Source organism: Hirundo rustica, chromosome 18 (assembly GCF_015227805.2).
Source record: "Hirundo rustica isolate bHirRus1 chromosome 18, bHirRus1.pri.v3, whole genome shotgun sequence".
NCBI classification, from domain to species: Eukaryota; Metazoa; Chordata; class Aves; order Passeriformes; family Hirundinidae; genus Hirundo; species Hirundo rustica.
In genome coordinates, this window is record NC_053467.1 from 1,207,525 (window position 1) to 1,226,912 (window position 19,388).

At 50.5% G+C, this 19,388-nt stretch overlaps 1 protein-coding gene across 1 annotated transcript in view; it reads left to right on the forward strand.

The window, feature by feature from the left end:
- Positions 1-19,388, forward strand: part of SHISA6 (shisa family member 6) — a 201,259-nt gene that overhangs the window by 163,510 nt on the left and 18,361 nt on the right. Inside the window, exon 3 of the mRNA XM_040082011.1 lies at positions 17,539-17,601. Within this exon, the coding sequence (XP_039937945.1) occupies positions 17,539-17,601 (63 nt within the window). The remainder of the gene's footprint in view (positions 1-17,538; positions 17,602-19,388) is intronic.

A 19,388-nucleotide genomic window follows, 5' to 3' on the forward strand; every position in this document is an offset into this window, starting at 1 on the left:
GGAGCACACAGGGAGCCCTCCCCACCCCTGCAGGCTGGCAGGTGAATCCATGGCCCTTGGTGGATGTGGGGAAATGCTGCACACAGCACAAGGCACCTTTGATGGTTCTTTTGCCAAGTCCAGTGTTCTTCTTTGGGGTAATTTCTTCTCACTTCTTCCTTGGACGCCAGTGGGGCCTCCAGCTCCGTTTAGAGGGCAGCAGGGCACACAGGGAGCACCCAAAAGACAAGAACCCCCTAAAAATTATCTGCTATAACACAGCAGCCTGAAATATGTGAGGGCTGAGTGACTGATTTCAGATGAGTGCCTCTTCTCTTCTCTTCTCTTCTCTTCTCTTCTCTTCTCTTCTCTTCTCTTCTCTTCTCTTCTCTTCTCTTCTCTTCTCTTCTCTTCTCTTCTCTTCTCTTCTCTTATCTTCTCTTCTCTTCTTTCTCTTCTCTTCTTTCTCTTCTCTTTTCTCTTCTCTCTCTTTTTCCACCTTCCCAAGCTCTTCCAGGCACTGGCTGCAGGAATTTAACATTTATATTGCTGCATAAAAATATCAGTGCTTTATATCCAAAGCAAACGTCTCCACCACAAGAGTTATTTCCCTCGAACAGCAGCGCTGTTAAAGAGGTAATGAGAAGATAAATTGGGTAAGGCAGCTGACAGCAGGAGCATGAGATGATGCCTCTGAGGTGTGCTGTCCTCAGGGAAAGAGGTCTGGATTGGTGGTGCTGATTGCAGCCCCGCTGGGCTGGGGGCAGTGCTGGGAATGTCCTCCCGGAATCATCCCTGCATTTCTCAGGGAGGGGTTTGATACCTTGGGAGGGCTGAGCTGGAACAGAGACTGCACAGAGCTGGAGAATAAAGGAGATATTTATTAAAAGATGTTTAGGATCCACCTTGGGCAGGACAAGAGCCTGGCCAGGGCTGCACCCAAGGTGCACCCAAAATGGGCACAAAATGGACAAAGGGTCACGAGGTCTCACACTTGGATCAGTTTTGGTCCATTTGCACTTTGGGGTTGAATTGTCCAATTGCAGCTCCAGGCTGCGAGGTCCCATCCTTCTTGTTCCTCCCTCCAGCCACTGCTGTTTGTGCTTTTGGGGCTGAAAACTTGTCCCAGCTGTCCTTGGTGTGCATCAGGAACAGGATTTGTTTTGTGTCGCTGCTGTGTGCAGAGAGCTGAGTGACCCTGAGTGTGAGCTCAGAGCTGCACACTCAGACAGAACAGAATCTGAAATACATCAAAGATAAAACTTAAGGCATCGGGTGGAGGGAAGTTCAGCAGGGACTGATGGATCTCCTCTCTGGAAATACACTTCAAGGGGTCCAAGGAAACAGGAACAACCTCACTCCCAGAGCTCTGGAAGGCAGGGGAGGATTTATCAGAGAACTGCACTTCCCAACAGTGCTGACTCCTGATGTGCCTGAGCCGTGTCCCTGCTGCCACCTGACCCCTGCAGGTTCCACTCCTTCCCCTGCCAGTGATTCATCCAGCGAGAGGATGCACGGAGAGAGCTCAGGGAGCGCTGGCATTCGGAGCTGTGAGATAATTGATGTGTCTGTGCCCTGCCTGCACTGTCCCTCCTCCCCTAAAGCGGGGCCGGGCGGAACCTGCCCACAGCGCTGAGCATCACCGAACGCAGCTCTGCAGAGTGCAAAGTGCGTGGAAAAGCTGTGCCGGGCGGATGGGAATGGAAATGCAGAGACCAGCAGGGATCTGTGAGCTGGAAGCAGCAGCTCGGGGGGCCACAGCTGGATCCTGGCGCTGAGAGCCCCCTCCAGCCACTCCCCACAGCCCCCAGGGCGCTGCGCCCCTTGGCACGGCCCTCGGGAGTGAGCAGCGGCTTCTCCAGGGCTACTCCATCACTGGGATGGGGAGGAGCTGGCTGGAATGCGCTGGGCAGGGCTCTGGGAGGCAGAGCGGTTCTTGGGAAGCAGTGCGGTGCTCCTGGGAAGCACTGGGAAGCATGGGGAGCTCCTGGAAAGCAGCGTGGAGCTCTGGGAAGCGGTGTGGTGTTCTTGGGAATCACTGGGGTGTTCCTGGGAAGCAGTGAGAAACTCTGGGAAGCAGTGCGGAGCTCTGGGAATCACTGGGGTGTTCCTGGGAAGCAGTGCAGAGCTCTGGGGATCGCTGGGGTGTTCCTGAGAAGCAGTGGGAAGCTCTGGGAATCACTGGGGTGTTCCTGGGAAGCAGTGGGAAGCTCTGGGGATCACTGGGGTGTTCCTGGGAAGCGGTGGGAAGCTCTGGGAATCACTGGGGTGTTCCTGAGAAGCAGTGGGAAGCTCTGGGGATCACTGGGGTGTTCCTGGGAAGCAGTGGGAAGCTCTGGGGATCACTGGGGGGTTCCTGGGAAGCAGTGAGAAACTCTGGGAAGCAGTGGGAAGCTCTGGGAAGCACTGGGAAGCATGGGGAGCTCCTGGAAAGCAGCGTGGAGCTCTGGGAAGCAGTGCGGAGCTCTGGGAATCACTGGGGTGTTCCTGGGAAGCAGTGAGAAACTCTGGGAAGCAGTGCGGAGCTCTGGGAAGCTGTGAGAAGCTCTGGGAAGCAGTGGGAAGCTCTGGGGATCACTGGGGTGTTCCTGGGAAGCAGTGGGAAGATCTGGGAATCACTGGGGTGTTCCTGAGAAGCAGTGGGAAGCTCTGGGGATCACTGGGGGGTTCCTGGGAAGCAGTGCAGAGCTCTGGGAATCACTGGGGTGTTCCTGGGAAGCAGTACAGAGCTCTGGGAATCACTGGGGTGTTCCTGGGAAGCGGCAGGAAGCTTTGGGAAGCAGTGGGAAGCTCTGGGGATCACTGGGGTGTTCCTGGGAAGCAGTGGGAAGCTCTGGGGATCACTGGGGGGTTCCTGGGAAGCAGTGCAGAGCTCTGGGAATCACTGGGGTGTTCCTGGGAAGCAGTGCAGAGCTCTGGGAATTCCTGAGAAGCAGCAGGAAGCTCTGGGGATCACTGGGGTGTTCCTGGGAAGCGGCAGGAAGCTTTGGGAAGCAGTGGGAAGCTCTGGGGATCACTGGGGTGTTCCTGGGAAGCAGTGGGAAGCTCTGGGGATCACTGGGGTGTTCCTGGAAAGCAGTGGGAAGCTCTGGGGATCACTGGGGTGTTCCTGGGAAGCAGTGTGGAGCTCTGGGGATCACTGGGGTGTTCCTGGGAAGCAGTGCAGAGCTCTGGGGACCGTGGGTTGCGCAGGAGCTGCTCTCAGCCGAATCCTGCCCCAAATGTGAGCACTGGGAAGCACGGAGCAGATGGGGAGCAGCTCTCAGAGCCCAGATCCTCTCCCTGCCACAGACGCTGGCTCAGATCCGGGCAGCCCCTTCCCTTCCAGGGTGCTGATCTGACACTTCTACCCCAACACTCACCGCCCTGGAATCCCTGGAAGGGATTTTCTGTCCAAGCCGCCCCTGGTGCTGTGGGGTCTGGCAGGGACAGGGCTTTGCTCTGCCCCTGCAGCTGGACTGGGGTGGGTTTGCGCCACAAACCAAGCAACTGCTGTGCGCAGGGCCCGGCGCAGGAGCCACGGAGCAGCTGAAATATGGGTTTTATGACAGCAAACGACACCTGGTGTATGTGCTGAGCTCTTGGTGAGCTGATTTCAGCTCCCAGCCATCTGTGCAGCCTCGTTTTTCCGAGCCTGGGGGCTTTCAGTGCCTCGGCAGCACGTGCAGCCTCAGCACTGCCTTCCACCCCCTTGGCAGCGGGCTGGAGCAGTGCTGTGGCAGCCAAAATGCGAGAAGGATCAGCTGTGGGAAGAGCTTTGGCTGGTCAGTGCCCCAGTTCAGCTCAGCTCCCCAGGGGATTCACAGGATAGATGCCTCATTTATACTATTTTATATTTATTTTCTTATATTATTAATTGTTGGAGTCCAGGGCATTCCTTTGGCTGCCCTGCAGGGTCAGAAACCTGGGCAGGGGGGTCTGGGACCCCAGCCCAGAGCCCAGAGCCCAGAGAGACACTGGCTTTGATCTCAGTCCATGGGAGAGGCTTCTTGCGCTGCAGGAAGCATTGCAGGCCACAAGAGTGTGAAAAAATAGTAGTTTAGTGTATCACAGGGTGAAAAACCCAGTAATTTTAGATTTCTAGCATTGAAGCGAATGGGGACAAGATGGAGAATTTGGGGCGTTGTCTCTTTCTTCTTCATTCTCCTTCCCTCACTCCATTGCTGCAGTGACGTGGCACAAAGTAGTTAGTGAGGATTGGGTCAGAGTAGAGATGACCTTTTTAGTAATAGTGATAGACATTGGTAAGAAATAGTAAATAAGAAATACGTAGCAATTAGTATAAAAGATAAGGACAGCCCTGACATGGGGGGAGATGTCAGAAGTCCAAGCCGCAGCAAACATCTGTTGGACTCTGAGAAAATTGTAAGATAAGAAACAATAAACGAAGTATGCAACCTTGAGAAATCAGAGCTCACAGACTCCGTCTCTTCCTTTCGGTTTGGCACAGAGCTTTGCAGAGGGCCAGAACTCTAAAACCACCTGAATGCCGGGGAATTAAACCTGACAGTTAATTATATAGTTGTATTATTTATTATAGTATTATATATTTATGTTATTCACAGGATAAATGACACATCATTTGTCACATCATTTACCACATTTACACTGTAAATGGCAGACATAACTTAGCACGGAGTATCAGCCCTTTATGTTCTTTATTCCTTCAAGAAGCTGCATTTCTCCAGTGGAATTTTCTTTCTTATGTCTAAAGCTTCATCTGGACACGATCTGGGTAAAGAAACCAGGATAAACACAAAAGTAGTGTTCAAGGGAGGAGAGGCCGGGTATGGGAGTGGGGAATGGGCACACAAAAGGAGACCCTGTGTTTGGTGGAGTTTCCCCAGCCTGATTTTGGAGAGCCTTCCCCAGGGGAAAGGTTTGCATCTGGACTGAGGGCACTGCAGGGTGCCATTGTCCCCATGTTCATCCCATCCTCATCCTCATCCCCTTCCCATCCCATCCCATGGATCCCATCCATCCCCATGCAATCCATCCCATCCCATCCAATCTATCCCATCCCATCCCATCCCATCCCACCCCATCCCACCCCATGGATCCCATCCCATCCCATGGATCCCATCCCATCCCATGGATCCCATCCATCCCCATCCATCCCATCCCATCCCATCCCATCCCATCCCATCCCATCCCATCCCATCCCATCCCATCCCATCCCATCCCATCCCATCCCATCCCATGGATCCCATCCCATCCCATGGATCCCATCCATCCCCATCCATCCCATCCCATCCCATCCCATCCCATCCCATCCCATCCCATCCCATCCCATCCCATCCCATCCCATGGATCCCATCCCACCCCATGGATCCCATCCCACCCCATGGATCCCATCCATCCCCTCTCCCTGCCTCCCACCTTTGTACAAAAGCGAGAGCAGGAACCTGATCTGACTAAAACTCGTTGACAAAAACAGACAAATGGAAGAGCAGAGAGAATTTCCTGACAGATCCTATAAAAACAGGCAGAAGGGAGGGATGAGACTCATTTCCCTGAGGGCTGAGGAGGGAGCAGGATCCTCTCCTCCAGTGCCATCGCCCCTGGCACCCAGGTGATCTCGCCGCGAGCTTGGTGCAGAATTAAAATGAAATAAACCCCGATAAAACCCAATAAAAGCTGTGTTCCAGCAAGCAGAGCTGAGGATCAAATCTGCCAACGTAACTATTCCCATGGAAGGCAGGGAGTGAGTAAATAAATGGGAATTGCTTTGCCTACAGGAGCGAGCTCGCTCTGCTGTAAATCCTGTCCTCTGCCAGATCCCCTTTTCCAAACAGGAAAGCAGAAAATATTCCAGGAGTTATCAGGGGGGTTTCAACCACATGTGGTAAAGAAACCGCAGCTGAGACAGGGGGAAAAAAATCTGAGGTTGAACCCAAGCCCACAGATTCAAAATAAATAAATGTGGATGTGTTTTGTTTGTATTTTCCTTGAGGGCCTTGGAGCTGCCAAGAGCTGTGTCTGTACAAAAGAGAGGCAGTGATCGCCTTTAATTAAAGATCGATGAGATTCCCACCTAATCAAAGGATCTGGGAAGCTGGGGCTTGAAAGATTTATGGTGAGCTGCTTCACCTCTAGAACTGGGACAACTGGACATCCAGGGGATGCTCATTTTCCATGGAAAGGGATACCAGGATCCCACAGCCACGGCTGCTGTTTTGAAAGGTGTTACCTCAGTAGTTTTTACAGAATTTTCCCAAACAAGACCTGTTCGAGCAGACCTAAATAATGATAAATACAGTAACTTCCTGTCACTAGAGACAGACTCATTATTCAGCGATGTTGACTGTGCCAAGCAATTTGGGACACTGGAATCAAGGCAGATTTCCTGGAATACCAGGACTTTAAACTGTATTTTTCCCCTTTAGCAATAATCCAGTATTCCCAATATCTAAGTAGCTCTGAGGCTTACAAACATAAGAAATTAAAACTATTTAAAAAAAAAAAAGCTGTTTGTCATTTTAGCTGGTTTTGAGTTGGCCAAACCGAGTATTTCCAATCACAACACATAGAATTTTTTTAATTGTTTATTTAAAAAATAATATGAATGTATTAAATGCCCAAGAATCTTTACTTCATACCAGGAATATGTCACTGCTGGTGGTCAGACAGGACAGGACATCTTGGGAAGGCTGAGAAAATTGGGATTGTGTAGCCTGGAGAAGAGAAGGCTCTGGGCTGGCTTTGCTGTGGCCTCCTAATAGCTGAAAAGGGCTCCAAAAAAGATGGGGATGATGCCCGAAGTTTTATCTTTGATGTGTTTCATGTTCTGTGCTGCCCAGGGTGCAGCTCTGAGCTCACACTCAGGGTCACTCAGCTCTCTGCACACAGCAGCGACACAAAACAAATCCTTTTCCTGCTGCACACCAAGGACAACTGGGACAAGTTTTCAGCCCCAAAAGCACAAACAGCGGTGGCTGGAGGGAGGAACAAGAAGGATGGGACCTCACAGCCTGGAGCTGCAATTGGACAATTCAACCCCAAAGTGCAAATGGACCAAAACTGACCCAAGTGTGAGACCTCGTGACCCTTTGTCCATTTTGTGCCCATTTTGGGTCCACCTTGGGTGCAGCCCTGGCCAGGCTCTTGTCCTGCCCAAGGTGGATCCTAAAGGCCTTTTAATAAATACCTCCTTTATTCTCCAGCTCTGTGCAGTCTCTGTTCCAGCTCAGCCTTCCCAAGGCATCAGAGAGAGACTTTGGACAACGGATGGAGAGACAGGACACAGGGAGTGGCTTCAAACTCCAAGAGGGCAGGGATGGATGGGATTTTGGGCAGGAATTGTTCCCTGGGAGGGTGGGGAGCCCTGGCACAGGGTGCCCAGAGCAGCTGTGGCTGCCCCTGGACCCCTGGCAGTGTCACTGGGGCTTGGAGCAGCCTGGGACAGTGGAAGGTGTTCCTGCCATGGCAAGGGTGGGATGGGATTTAAGGTCCAACCCAAACCTTTCCAGGATTCCCTGAGCTGTCCTCAGCTCTTTCAAGGAGTCCGTGCCGCCCTCTCCCTTTGCGGGAATTGAAGCCCTGCCAGAACCGAGCAGGGAATTCTCGGTAAAAAGCGAGATTTTGACACTGTCACACGCAGATCTTTCTATAGAATCGCTGTTTTCAAAGCCGCTCCTTAACGTGACTTCAGTTCGATTTAAGCAGATGCTTAAAGTTAACCATCTGCTTAATTGCTGATAGGATTAGGGTTTAGACAGAGCTCTCCCTTCTTCCCTAACACGGAGCCACTTTCTTCGTGCCTTAATAAAGCACTGAGGGCCACGGTTCCTTCTAAGGGCTCGATTAGTGCTGGCGAGTTCTTTATCTGCTCCAAGATAAGACTCTGATCTGTGTTAGATCGCATCTGGGTGTTAATTGTCCCGAAAGCCCTGGCCCAAAGCCACGTCTAGCGGTGGACAGGCGTGCAAATGAGCCTCCATCCAGGGAAAACAAGACGCCAGGAATCGGCAGAAGGGTGGAATTCACGTCAAACCCTCACAACAGACCCATCCTCGTGTTCCTGGCCCTTCGCAGCCACCGTGGCACATAAAGAGAAAATCTTTGCTCCTCTGCCCAGACACCTCCAGGCTGGCCGTGCCTTGGTGACAGATGAGGAGCGAGTGAATTTCTGCGGCTCTGGAGTGATTTAAAACCAGTTAAGGACCTCGGTCTATTTATCTGCGTCGTGGTGATGCTTACAGCACCACACATTTATCAATGCCGAGGTTGGGCAAGCCCCGCTGGGCCCTGGGCAGGCTGGATCCCACCCTCCAGCCTCTGCATCCTCCTGCCAGCTCCTGGTGCCAGGACAGGGAATGGTCCAGACCCATTCTGTTCCGTGGGAGAACAAATGAGATTGTTTTGCCTGGGATTGTGCTTGGAGGGTGGCAGGCATGGGGTTTAGCTCCCTGCTGGTTCCCGTTTCTCTGCACTCAGAAGAGCAGGATGGCACAGCCAGCCCCTGGTGTTTCCCGAGGGAAAGCAGTGATCAGCGTCGGATTTCCGCTCTCCAGGTGGATTTGATGTCCAGCACTCCCGGAATCACTGGAGAGCCCTTCTCACAGGGAACTCACCCTCAACTTTTTGTACTTTGTGGAAGAGGGAAAAAAACCAAAACAAAACAAAACCAAAAACAAACAAAAAAACAGAGCAGGACTTCGTGTTCCCTTCCCTTCTCCTTTCTGCCAACACTGTGGGGCTAAAAGGCACCGTGTGCTGCTTCCGAAGGTATTTGCATAATTATCTCGGCGCTCGGAACGTGCAGGAGCTGGCTGCCTTCCACCAAAGATTGCATTTAACTAATCCTGCTCGAGACACCCGGACCATTCACACCTTCTGCAATCAGCTCCATCTCCAGGATGCTCTTTAAAGGACACGTTTTCCTCTCTCCTGACCGCGTTTTCCCTGCCACACACGTTCTGGAGGTGTCTCCAGAGGTCCCGTCCAGGGCTGCTCCCGCAGCTGCTGGTGGGCACTGCTGGCTGATGTCAGTCACGCAGCCCGCTCAGCTCTTGGATTTCTCAGGAAGCCGGGCGGTTTTTATCCGATTTGTGTTTCCAAGGCGGGGTGGAGCTCTCACAGAGGGGATCCCGGGCGCTCCTTGTCAATGCCAGCCAGGTTTGTGCCCTGGGCTCTGCAGAACTCTCTCTGCCAGACGGAAAGTTCTTGTTCTTTCTCTTCATCTGGATTTCTTCTTGTCCTCTCTCCACTTTTTTTTTTTTTTTTTTTTTTTTTTTTTTTTTTTTTTTTTTTTTTTTTTTCCCCCTCCTGATTTGTTCTGGAAGTTGTGAGAAAGGGCAGCAGGGGTGAGAACGATGAAAATCAGAGCAGACAGAGCAGGAAACGCTACGGAGGGATGCTGAACTCCTGCTCCAGGTGAGTTCAGACGTTCCCACCTGGCTGAGGGCAGCGTGGTGCTGCTCCCTGGAGCAGAGGCACTGCTGGGGGATCCCCACGAAGGGAATCTCGCTTTTCCAGAGCCTCCCGCTGCTGAGCCAGCCAGGCTCTGGAGGAGCAGGAAAAGCTGCCCTTAGGACACACCTCATGTCCACGAGAAGGAAAAAAAACCCTTCTTTTTTCAAGCCAACAGCCTGTCCAAAGATGCTCCAGGGGGCATCAGCTTCCTTGGAGAGAGAGAGAGAGAGAGATTTGGAAATCTCTGTGACCTTTACCTTAACTGTGCTGCTGCTGTTTTCAAAAATATCACTTTAAAATACCTTATTTATCTATCTCTATCTCTATCTCTATCTCTATCTCTATCTCTATCTCTATCTCTATCTATATCTATATCTATATCTATATCTATATCTATATCTATATCTATATCTATATCTATATACACACCTATACCTATATATCTATATCTATATCTATATCTATATCATATATATCTATATCTATATCTATATCTATATCTATATCTATATCTATATCTATATCTATTATAAAAATAATATAATAGACATAACTAATATAATATAATATAATATAATATAATATAATATATACATAATATCTAATGTATATAAAAATGAACACACACACATATATATATATATTTCACTTTAAATATCACTCCCAAGAGCAGGAAATACTTTTCTCGTAGCCTTGTTTTTTCCTCTGCAAGTGCCCTTTTTAGCTGTAGCTGCTCGAAAAGAGATATATATATTTTTTTTTGCCTTTTCCTCATGCCAGGCTCTGCCCCGCCGTTTTCCTTGGCAGTTTGGCGCTCGGGAGGAGCCGGGGGAGCCGTGGGGACGCTCTGGCAGGGAGGCATATGTTGGTGTGCAGGGAGTGGGTGAGTGAGCCTGGTTTCCAAGCTCCACCGTGGATACCAGGGCTGTGTGGGAGGAGGAGACTCCACCGTGAATGAGTGCGTGGTTTGTGCAGCCTCCCAGCGCAGCAGACGGGTTTTTGTCAGAGAACCCCAAGCCCTGCCGTACGAGAGCGTCCTCCTCGCGCTCCTGTTTTCACTCGGATATTTCAGGCAGGGTTAATTTGCTCCTCACAGCTTGCTGGGGCTCACTGATTTTTTTTTTTTTCTTTATTTTTTTTTTTTCTCAGCCATGACCTGCAGAACTTCAGTAGCCAAGTGTTTTCCACCTGCAGATTGTGGAGCTGTGGCAGGGGAGGTTGGGTTGGATTTCAGGGAAAGGTTCTTCCCCCAGAGGGTGGAATAAGCATTGGAAAAACTCCCCAGGGAATGGGCACGGCCCCAGAGCCCCAGGAGAGCTTGGACAGTGCTCCAGGGATGCCAGGGTGGGATTTTGGGAGGTCTGGGCAGGGACAGGAGTGGACTGGGGATCCCTGTGGGTCCCTCCCAGCTCAGCACATTCTGTGATTCTGTCATTCACCTCCCATTTGATTTCTTAAACTTCATTTAAGCCTTCATCTCACATAGCCTTAAAATAAGGAGTAAACACCATCCAAGCTGGGATAACAAGGGGACAAAAAGCGGCAAAAACCTGAGCTGAAGTCTCCAGTGCGCTCACACGGCCTCAGGTACTTGGTGGATATTTTGGTAAAATCCCTGCCTGGAGCACTGCTGGGATAGAGCAGGGAGGGGTCGGGGGGTTGTGAGAAGCATGAGGCACCAAGTGGCATGTGAAAAACGAGGCTTGCTTCCTTAGAAAATGTTAGAAGTTTAATAAAAAGACAATTGGGAGACAGAAATAAAGCAAAATATCTATTATGGCTGGGTGACTTGGCATTCAGACAAGGGGCGTTCCTTAAAAACACCAGCTTGTTGCATATTTATAAATTCACATGGTTCAAACATTCCTCTTGAGTTTGGATTCCTCTTGTTCTGTTTCAACTCCCCCCCAACTATTTTATCTTGTAGATCAATCTGCAAGTGGTTTCATTCAGTCCCTCATTCTCTGGTAGCACCGGTTCTATGAATTCCTTCTTGGAGCTTTGTCTTCATCTGGATAATTCAGGAATGCGGGAGGATCCCCTCCATGCTCTGGTTTGGATGTCACAAAAACAGTCTTTACATTTAACGCTATGCTACGACCCCCCCCAAAATACCCCCATTCATCACATCACCACTTCTAAACCCCATTAACAACAGAAGAAACCAGATTAATACCATAATGCTCTGGTTTGGATGTCACAAAAACAGTCTTTACATTTAACGCTATGCTACGACCCCCCCAAAATACCCACATTCATCACATCACCACTTATAAACCCCGTTAATAACAAAAGAAACCAGATTAATACCATAAAACCTTCCCACATTGTACAGATAGCGCTCATCTTAACATTTGTGAAAAGCCAGCTTTATAACCTGCATTTACATTTGTAACCTTTATAACCTGCACTTGTGGCGGGTCCAGGGGAGGGCAGGGGAAGCGCTGCAGCGCTGCCCAGGTGACCCCCACGGGGCTCTTGGCACTGCCAGGGAGTTCCTGCAGCCAAACCCGGAGTGCAAACCCTTCTGAGGAGCCTGCAGGTGTGAGGGAGCCCATCCTCCTGCCTGACCCCGCTGTGCCAGCGCCCCCGGAGCACCCAGAGCAGGGGGAGGGTGCTGGGCAGCCCTGGCAGGCTCTGCTGGTGGGGCTGGGACAGCAGGGGCTGCCCAGGAACAGGCCTGGGGGGAGCTGAGTTCATCAGAGCCTTTCAAAATCCCTTTGGCTTCTTGCTTCCCAAAGTTCCCAGCAGCTCCAGCGTGGTTCTCCAAAGTGTGCAGCTCCAGTGGGCTGCCACAGCCACAGAGTCCTGGAGCCACTCTGGTTGGGAAATGCCTTTGAGATTCCCAAGTCCAGCCATCACCCCAGCCCTAAACCACATCCTCACTTTGTTTGAACCCTTCCAGGGATGGTGATCTACCTCCTTCTTGGGCAGCCCATTCCCATGCCTGAGCACCCTTTCTGTGGAGGAATATTCCCAAATCTCCACCCTGAGCCTCCCCTGGCCCAGGCTGAGGCCGTTCCCTCTGCTCCTGTCCCTGTTCCCTGTTCCCAGAGCCCGACCCCCCCGGCTGTCCCCTCCTGTCAGGAGCTGTGCAGTCACAGGTTCCCCCTGATCCCCCTTTTCTCCGGGCTCAGCCCTTTCCCGGCTCCCTCAGGTGCCCCTCACTGCCTTGGCTGGGATGGAGAGTGACAAACCCAGGGTTGAACTGAGCTGGGGGAACATTTCCAGTCCCCCTCCATCTATTTTCTGGCCAGTAACTCTACCTGCCTTCATCATCTCCCCCCCCAGGTAAACCAGGAGCTGTTCCAGCTGCCTTTCCTCCCCCACAAAAAGTGGCATGATTAATTAGCAGCCGATTTGTGCTTGCAAAATCCTATTAAAAAAAAAAAAAAAAAAATCAATCCCCTGTGCGATGCGAAATGAAATCCGCCCCGAGTGTTTCCGGAGCTGTTCCTCAGAAGGAACAAAGCCTGGCAGGTGTGAGCACACCTGTTCTGGGCTCAGGGACAGCCTGGGCTGGCAGCCCCCGCCCCACGGGAGCTGTTTGCGAGGCTCGCACGGGTGGGGAGGAAAAGCCGACATGGAAAATAACAGCTTCCATAATGGGTGCAGGGTTTGGGTAGCGTGGGATACTAAAGAACAGGGCCATTCACCGCTTAATGAGGATTAAAATAACTCCTGAATAGCTGCCTTATTCCCTGAGCATCCTGTTCAATGAATGACTCACAGGATTGCTGTTGAAAAATAGGTTGGAACGGCGGAACGAAAAAAACCTGACGTAACGAATATCAGACGGAGGGGCGGGGGACAACCTTTCCTTTGGCATTTCCAGCCCCTCTAGTGACTGACACGCCGCCTCTACCAGCAGCTTTACTCCCGGGTTTGTCTCGTTTGCCCCTTGCCACAGGTTTTTATTTTAGGGGTCAGCGTGCTCGGGGAGTGCCAGGCAGGTGCAGAAACTCTGCAAGCAGGATACTCACAGCGCAGGAGCGTGGAGCGGTGAGCTCCTGGCTCGTGTACACCAAAGGCAGCTGGGGTTTAACGATCTGGGTTAAATATTCCTGTGCTCATCTCCTCTGGGCCCTGCCTGGGCAGAGCTGGCTCAGGAGAGGGTTTGGGCTTTGCTCCCCCATTCCTGGGCTGCCCAAAATCCCTGGAAAAGGGTCGGTGCCCGTTCCCTTTCCCAGCTCTGCTTGACCACGGAGCAGCTGAAGGACATTTGCTCAAGGTTTGCCCTCTGGAATACAAATCGTGGACAGAGAATTCCGGAGGGACCGGTGGGTGATGAATGAGGAGCTTTGTGCTGGAAGTGTTTCCCCTCTCCTCAGCAGCTTTTGGGCTGATTCCCTCCCAGCCTTCGGGCCCCGCATCCCCTCAGCTCCTCAGGCCTGGAGGATTCCCTGCAAAGGAATTTTCCCTTCATGGGTGAGGATTTGAGGAGGTTTCTTGTCACCAGCACAACAACTGCGGGTTCCATCCAGCTCTGGACATCTCAGCGGCGTTGGTGACAAGACCAGTGGGGCAGAAGGGAAAGAATTGTTTTTCTTGGAATCAATTAGGTTGGGGAAGGTTTCTAAGCGTCCAGTCACTAACTCATGGCCCCAAATGCCACATCCACCCGTCTTTTAAATCCCTTCAGGAATGAGGATTCCGCCCCAGCCCCGAGTCCCTTTAGGTTCCTCTTTAGGCCATTTCTTTCTTCTTATTAACTACAGATTTCAGAGCAGTTCCCAGCACTTTAATAAATTCTCCAAAAACGAATGCAAAGTACGGCATGACTGTCAGAACGATCATATATCTGTATTACTGTTACAGATATATCTGTAACGCTGTTGGCATATATTAAAAATATCCTCGCTTTGCAGTTTTCATAAGGAATTTTATTAGGAAAGACAGGATGGAAAATGCGGCATTTACTTTTCATATTCCGACACTTGATTATTTTTTTTTTTTCCATTATAGAACACGATGAATCAAGTTTTTATTAGTGATATTCCCAAATGAAATCCCTGGGACTGAAAAAAAAAATAAAAAAAATAAAAAAGAGGGCTCTGGAGAAGATTAAAACCAAGTGACAAAGGAAAGGTTAAATCCGTGGAAAAATGAGGATTTCCTGGGTAGGGAGTGCAGTGGGGATTCTTTGGGGGCTCTTTAGGGCGTTCTGTAACAGTTACCCAGAGCTTTGCACCTTGGTGCCGATAATTCAGGTGGCGATTGTGTTTTAACCCCGGCTGGGAGCCAACAGGGGAGAGCTGGAAGTTTAAAACCGAGAACACTTGTGGATAGAGGCAGTTCAACAAAAGAAATAAAACAACAAATTGCATATGAAAAGGGACGCGTCTCCTGCGCACGTGTCTTCCCCTGCTCGTGAAGGAGCGGGAGCACCGGTTTCCTTTTTTTTTTTTTTTTTCCAGTGAAACATCTCACTCTTTCTGCTGGTTATTTTATCTGATCGCTCCTCCGGCTGCGCTCACAAATTTCCCATTGTGGCCTGGCAATTCAGAGCCCCGTGGCTCCTTTCTTCCCCTAATGGAGTTTCCCGGTAAATAGCTCTGAACTCAGATCCTTGTCTCAACAATAGATAAGCTTCTGCCTAACTGGCACTTCACAATTAACGGCATTTTCCTGCTAAACCTGAAGAGGTGTAGGGAGGCTCAGCCATCATTTTGAAGTGTTTTATTGCTTAGAATCTGTTTACAAAGGGCTACAGAAGTGGTAAATGAAACCCAGTGCTGCATTCGGATGCTTGATTAGCTCAGCTACATCAAAATGCCAATAATTCGGGTTCTGACGGGGGCTGGAAGGCATTGCTGAAGCAGTAGCCTCAAAACACTTGTGGTTTTTAGAAAGGGAATGAAATGGAAAGGAAAGGAAAGGAAAGGAAAGGAAAGGAAAGGAAAGGAAAGGAAAGGAAAGGAAAGGAAAGGAAAGGAAAGGAAAGGAAAGGAAAGGATTTGAGATGAAATGAAGAGTTGTTCAGAATCAGAAGATGGTGGCTCCTATTCAGGTGCATCTGTCCTCAGTGAAGAGCCAGTTTTCCCCAGGAGTGAGGTTGTGGGAATAAGTCACCCGCGAGAGGAGAGAGAAACCTCAGTTGGTGCCCTTCGGGAACAATTGGTGCGTTCAGGTTGTGTCTGTCCCTGTTCTAAATCCCGGCGTTTCACACCTTCGGTGTCCCCATCTCCGTGTCCCCTCTCACCCTGCAGCCTCTGAGCACCACCGGCAGGGAACAGCACGCGCAGGATTTGGGGTTTGGGAGTTTTCTGCTCCTTGCTCTGCAAATGAGCTCTGCTGGAAGCCCTTGCCCTCCTCATTCTCGCTGCAGCCTCGGCTCCTCACAGGGTTTGCTCATCCAGCCGGGCTAAACTCTCCATTTCTCCACGTGTCTGGATTCTGGATGGAGCAGGAACCAGGGGAAGATGCCCGGTCTGTTGTCACCCGAATAAATAAACCCTGATTTTAATCCTGGTTGCACCCAGACACTCTCCACACTCAGAAAAAAATCATGGCAACTTAACTTTATTTTTTATTTTTTTATCCTTGTGTTTCATGGCCAGGGAGCAGCAACTCATACCAAGGATCATGACCTTAGCAAGGTTTCCAGCAGTTTCTAGCAAAGCAATGTGAGATTAATTAGAGAAGCAGGTTGTTAATGAACCTGTCTGGGGTGGAGGCCATGAGGGCTGAGCGACCACGCAGGGACCAAATATCAGGGGAAGGATGGCCTGATGTGGTTCTGGATTTGGTTTCTTTGTTCCTGGTGGAAAAGGAATTTGCTTATTAAATTTGCAGGTGATATGAAGCTTGGATGACCGTAAGTCTATTAGAGAACGGGATTAGAATTTAAAATGCTCTTGACAAATTGGATAAATAGCCTGAAAATAAATAGATTAAATGGAGAAAAATGAGATGCCTCGGGCTGAAGCAGGAATGCTAAAAAGCCTTTTCTGTGTTGGAGAACAAATGGAGAGTTCCTTGGAAAAGCAATGAGGAACCATAAAGGGTCACAGACTCTACACGAACCAGGAAAAGGAAAATATCACATGTTTGAGATACTTTATCACAGGACAATCCAGGCATTCCACTGTGTCCTGGATAGGGCTCCCTCAGAAACACATCCCAGCCTTGGGGAGGATCCGGGTCGGTGGGAGGACAGGGACCCAAGGAAAAGCAGCTTTTATAGGGAAACAGGAAAGGATAAAGGAGCACACAGTGACTGTGGTCATGGAGAGCTGTGGCAGAAATAAGGGCAGAAATTCTGTCCTCGTCCCCGCAAGACGGGAAAGAAGGAATTGGTCTGAAAAGCAGAAAGGAAGCCTCAGTGACACGGATCTGCTGGGGGAGAGGAGATACCCGGGAAAGGTTTGGGAAAAGCCGAGTAGCACTGCACCAGCAGAGCAGGACATGAAAGACCCCTGAGGGATCTCTCACCCTGCCCTGCTGCAGCTCCATCCCTGCTGGAAAGGTCTGGACAAGGAGCTCATTGCTGTTGAGTACTACAGGTGGTGGATTTAGCAGGAATCCCTTCCCTGGTGATTTCATTACGGTGAGAAGGAGGCAGAGCTGTTCTCCTCCCCAAAAAGCAGCTCCCAGCCCCAGCCGTGGCTCTGCCGTGGATCCTTCCTGTGCACTGGGTGCCTCAGTCTCACAGGATTCCCCGTTCCTGGGGGACCCAGAGTTCTTGTGAGGATGTTTGACACCTCCGGCCCCTCTCTGCGCTCACACAGGGCGTGGTGGTCGTGGTTGTGCTCCCAGTGGGACAATCTGGGTTTGGGTGCTTGGGGCTCAAATCCTGAAAACCCCCAAAGCCCTGGAAGGAGCTGGAGCAGTGGAATGGGGGCCCCAGGAGCTGCCCACGCTGCGGGCTCTCCTGTCTGGGCGTGTTCCTCACCTTTGCAGAGAACTCTCATTTGCAGGCTCAGCAGAAGGGGAGCAGATTCCCATTATCGTGTTCTCCTTGCATCTGGAATTTTAAGTGAACTGCATAACAGAATCTTCTGCTTTCTTAAGCATTTCCTTCTCCTTTCTTTAATCACGCTGAGATTTCCTGTGATACTGCGAGCTGTAATTATCATCTGCAGATCGGTGGTGATGCTAAGCTGGTTCTTAAAGGGATTTTTTTTTTTTTTCTGTGAATTTCAGATGACCAAGAACAAAATTATAATCACCTGATACTAGACAGTGCCACCCAGACACCTACACATGGTAAGAGAAAGCAAAGAGCAAAATTACACACGTTGTAACTTTCCTCTTCTGTCCAGTAACGTTTACTGGCACCAAAGCGTGTTTAATGGAAATATTAATGGAAATATTAATGGAATCTTCCTCTGGCAATGTGCATGGCTGATGGCTCCCACTGACATTAAACACAGGACCATATTTTCAACAGTGTGCACAGCGAAATATGGCCCAGCCTTTTCTACCCGTGCTGATCAGCCTCGTGTCTAATTCCCAGATCCTCCGCTGTTTCCCACTCGGTTTCCCCCACCTCGTCCCAGCCTGGAGGAGTTTCTTTGCTTCCTCCGTGGCCAGCACCTGCCTCTCTCTGCCCAGCCCTGTCCCCGAGCCCTGCTGTCCCCTCTGTGGCTTTCCCAGAGCAGCAGTGGAGCCTGGGCTGTGTCCCCCTCCCTCGGAGCAGCCAAGCCCTGGCAGCTCCTGGCTCCATCCAGCCCCAGGCCAGTCCCTGATGCCAAAATCCCTGTGTCCCCAGTCTCTGTGCCGTCAGACCAAGCTCTGGTTGATCCCACTGCTTCCTTCCCTCTTCTGCTGCTGCCTCGTCTTGGTCCTGTCCGTGTCCCTCCTTTGCCTCTGGAATGTGATCCATTCCTCCTGCTGGAAGCACTCAGTGAATCCCATCCCAATCACTTCTGGCAGCACCGAATCTCTGTATTTGTTACTCTTTTTTTTTTTTTTTTTTGTCCTGGCATCTGCTTTGAATTCTGAATCCCAGTCCTGACTGTTCTGGAGCTGATTTATTGCAAGCTGTGTTCACGTATAGAAATCTCCCTGCTGCCGAGGAGGGTGGGAGAACAATTCCCCTCGGAAAGATCACCTAAAACCTTGGGGCTTTCTCCTTCCCGGAGGAGGCAGGCATCTCCTCAGCCTGCAAATACTTTCCGTGGTAAGATTGTGCTCTTAGGGCTTCGTTTCCTGACTTCCAAACTCTCCAGGAGGAGGAGTGTCAGCCTTAAACTCCTCAGGGCCGCGGCAGTATTTATTGAGCCTGAACTGACAGCCTCCAGTGTTCCTGACTACTCATTCTGTTTGCTTTTTTTACTATCCTGAGGGAGGAGAAAAAAAAAAAAAAAAAAGAAAAGGGAGAAATAGGGTTGAAATCGTGTTGTCTTCTCTTTGGTCTTGGTAGTTGTTCTTAAAATCCAGACTTGTGTCTGCCCAGGAGCTTTAACGCAGCTCCAGCATCAGGAACTGCATCCAAGAACTCCAGGGAATGTGCTGAAACAATTCAACTTCCCTCTGCTCCTAACAGATGCTTTGCTTTTCTATGTACTTAAGAGACCAAAAAAAAAAAAAAAAAAAATCCACCAAAACCCAACAAAAGCAGATCCACTCACGGTCTTGGATTCCTTGTGCTTCCTGTATTTTAATGATTTGGTTGTTCCGAGTGACTTGGATGAGCTGACTACAAATAAGTGTGTGATTCAGAGGTGCATCTTCCCTCTGAGACACCCAGATGGCCGCGGGCGCTTTTGTTCCCCCCATCCGCCTGTGCCGGCGCTTGGCGAGGCTGAAACCGCGCTTGGACTTTTCAAGTGAGGCATCAGAAGAGCTCGAAGGATTCAGAATCGCTGCTGGGATTGTGACCAAGGCTGAATTCCATCCCCTGCCCGGCACGGGGCCCCTTTTCTGTGTGGTCATGCGGGTTTGGAGGAGGACAGGAGCTGTCCTGTGTCCCTCAGCCTGTCCCTGGCACCCTCCCTGCGGGGAGCAGGGTGGCCTGGGCTCCTCCTAAGTGCAGGGAAAGAGCAGCTGAA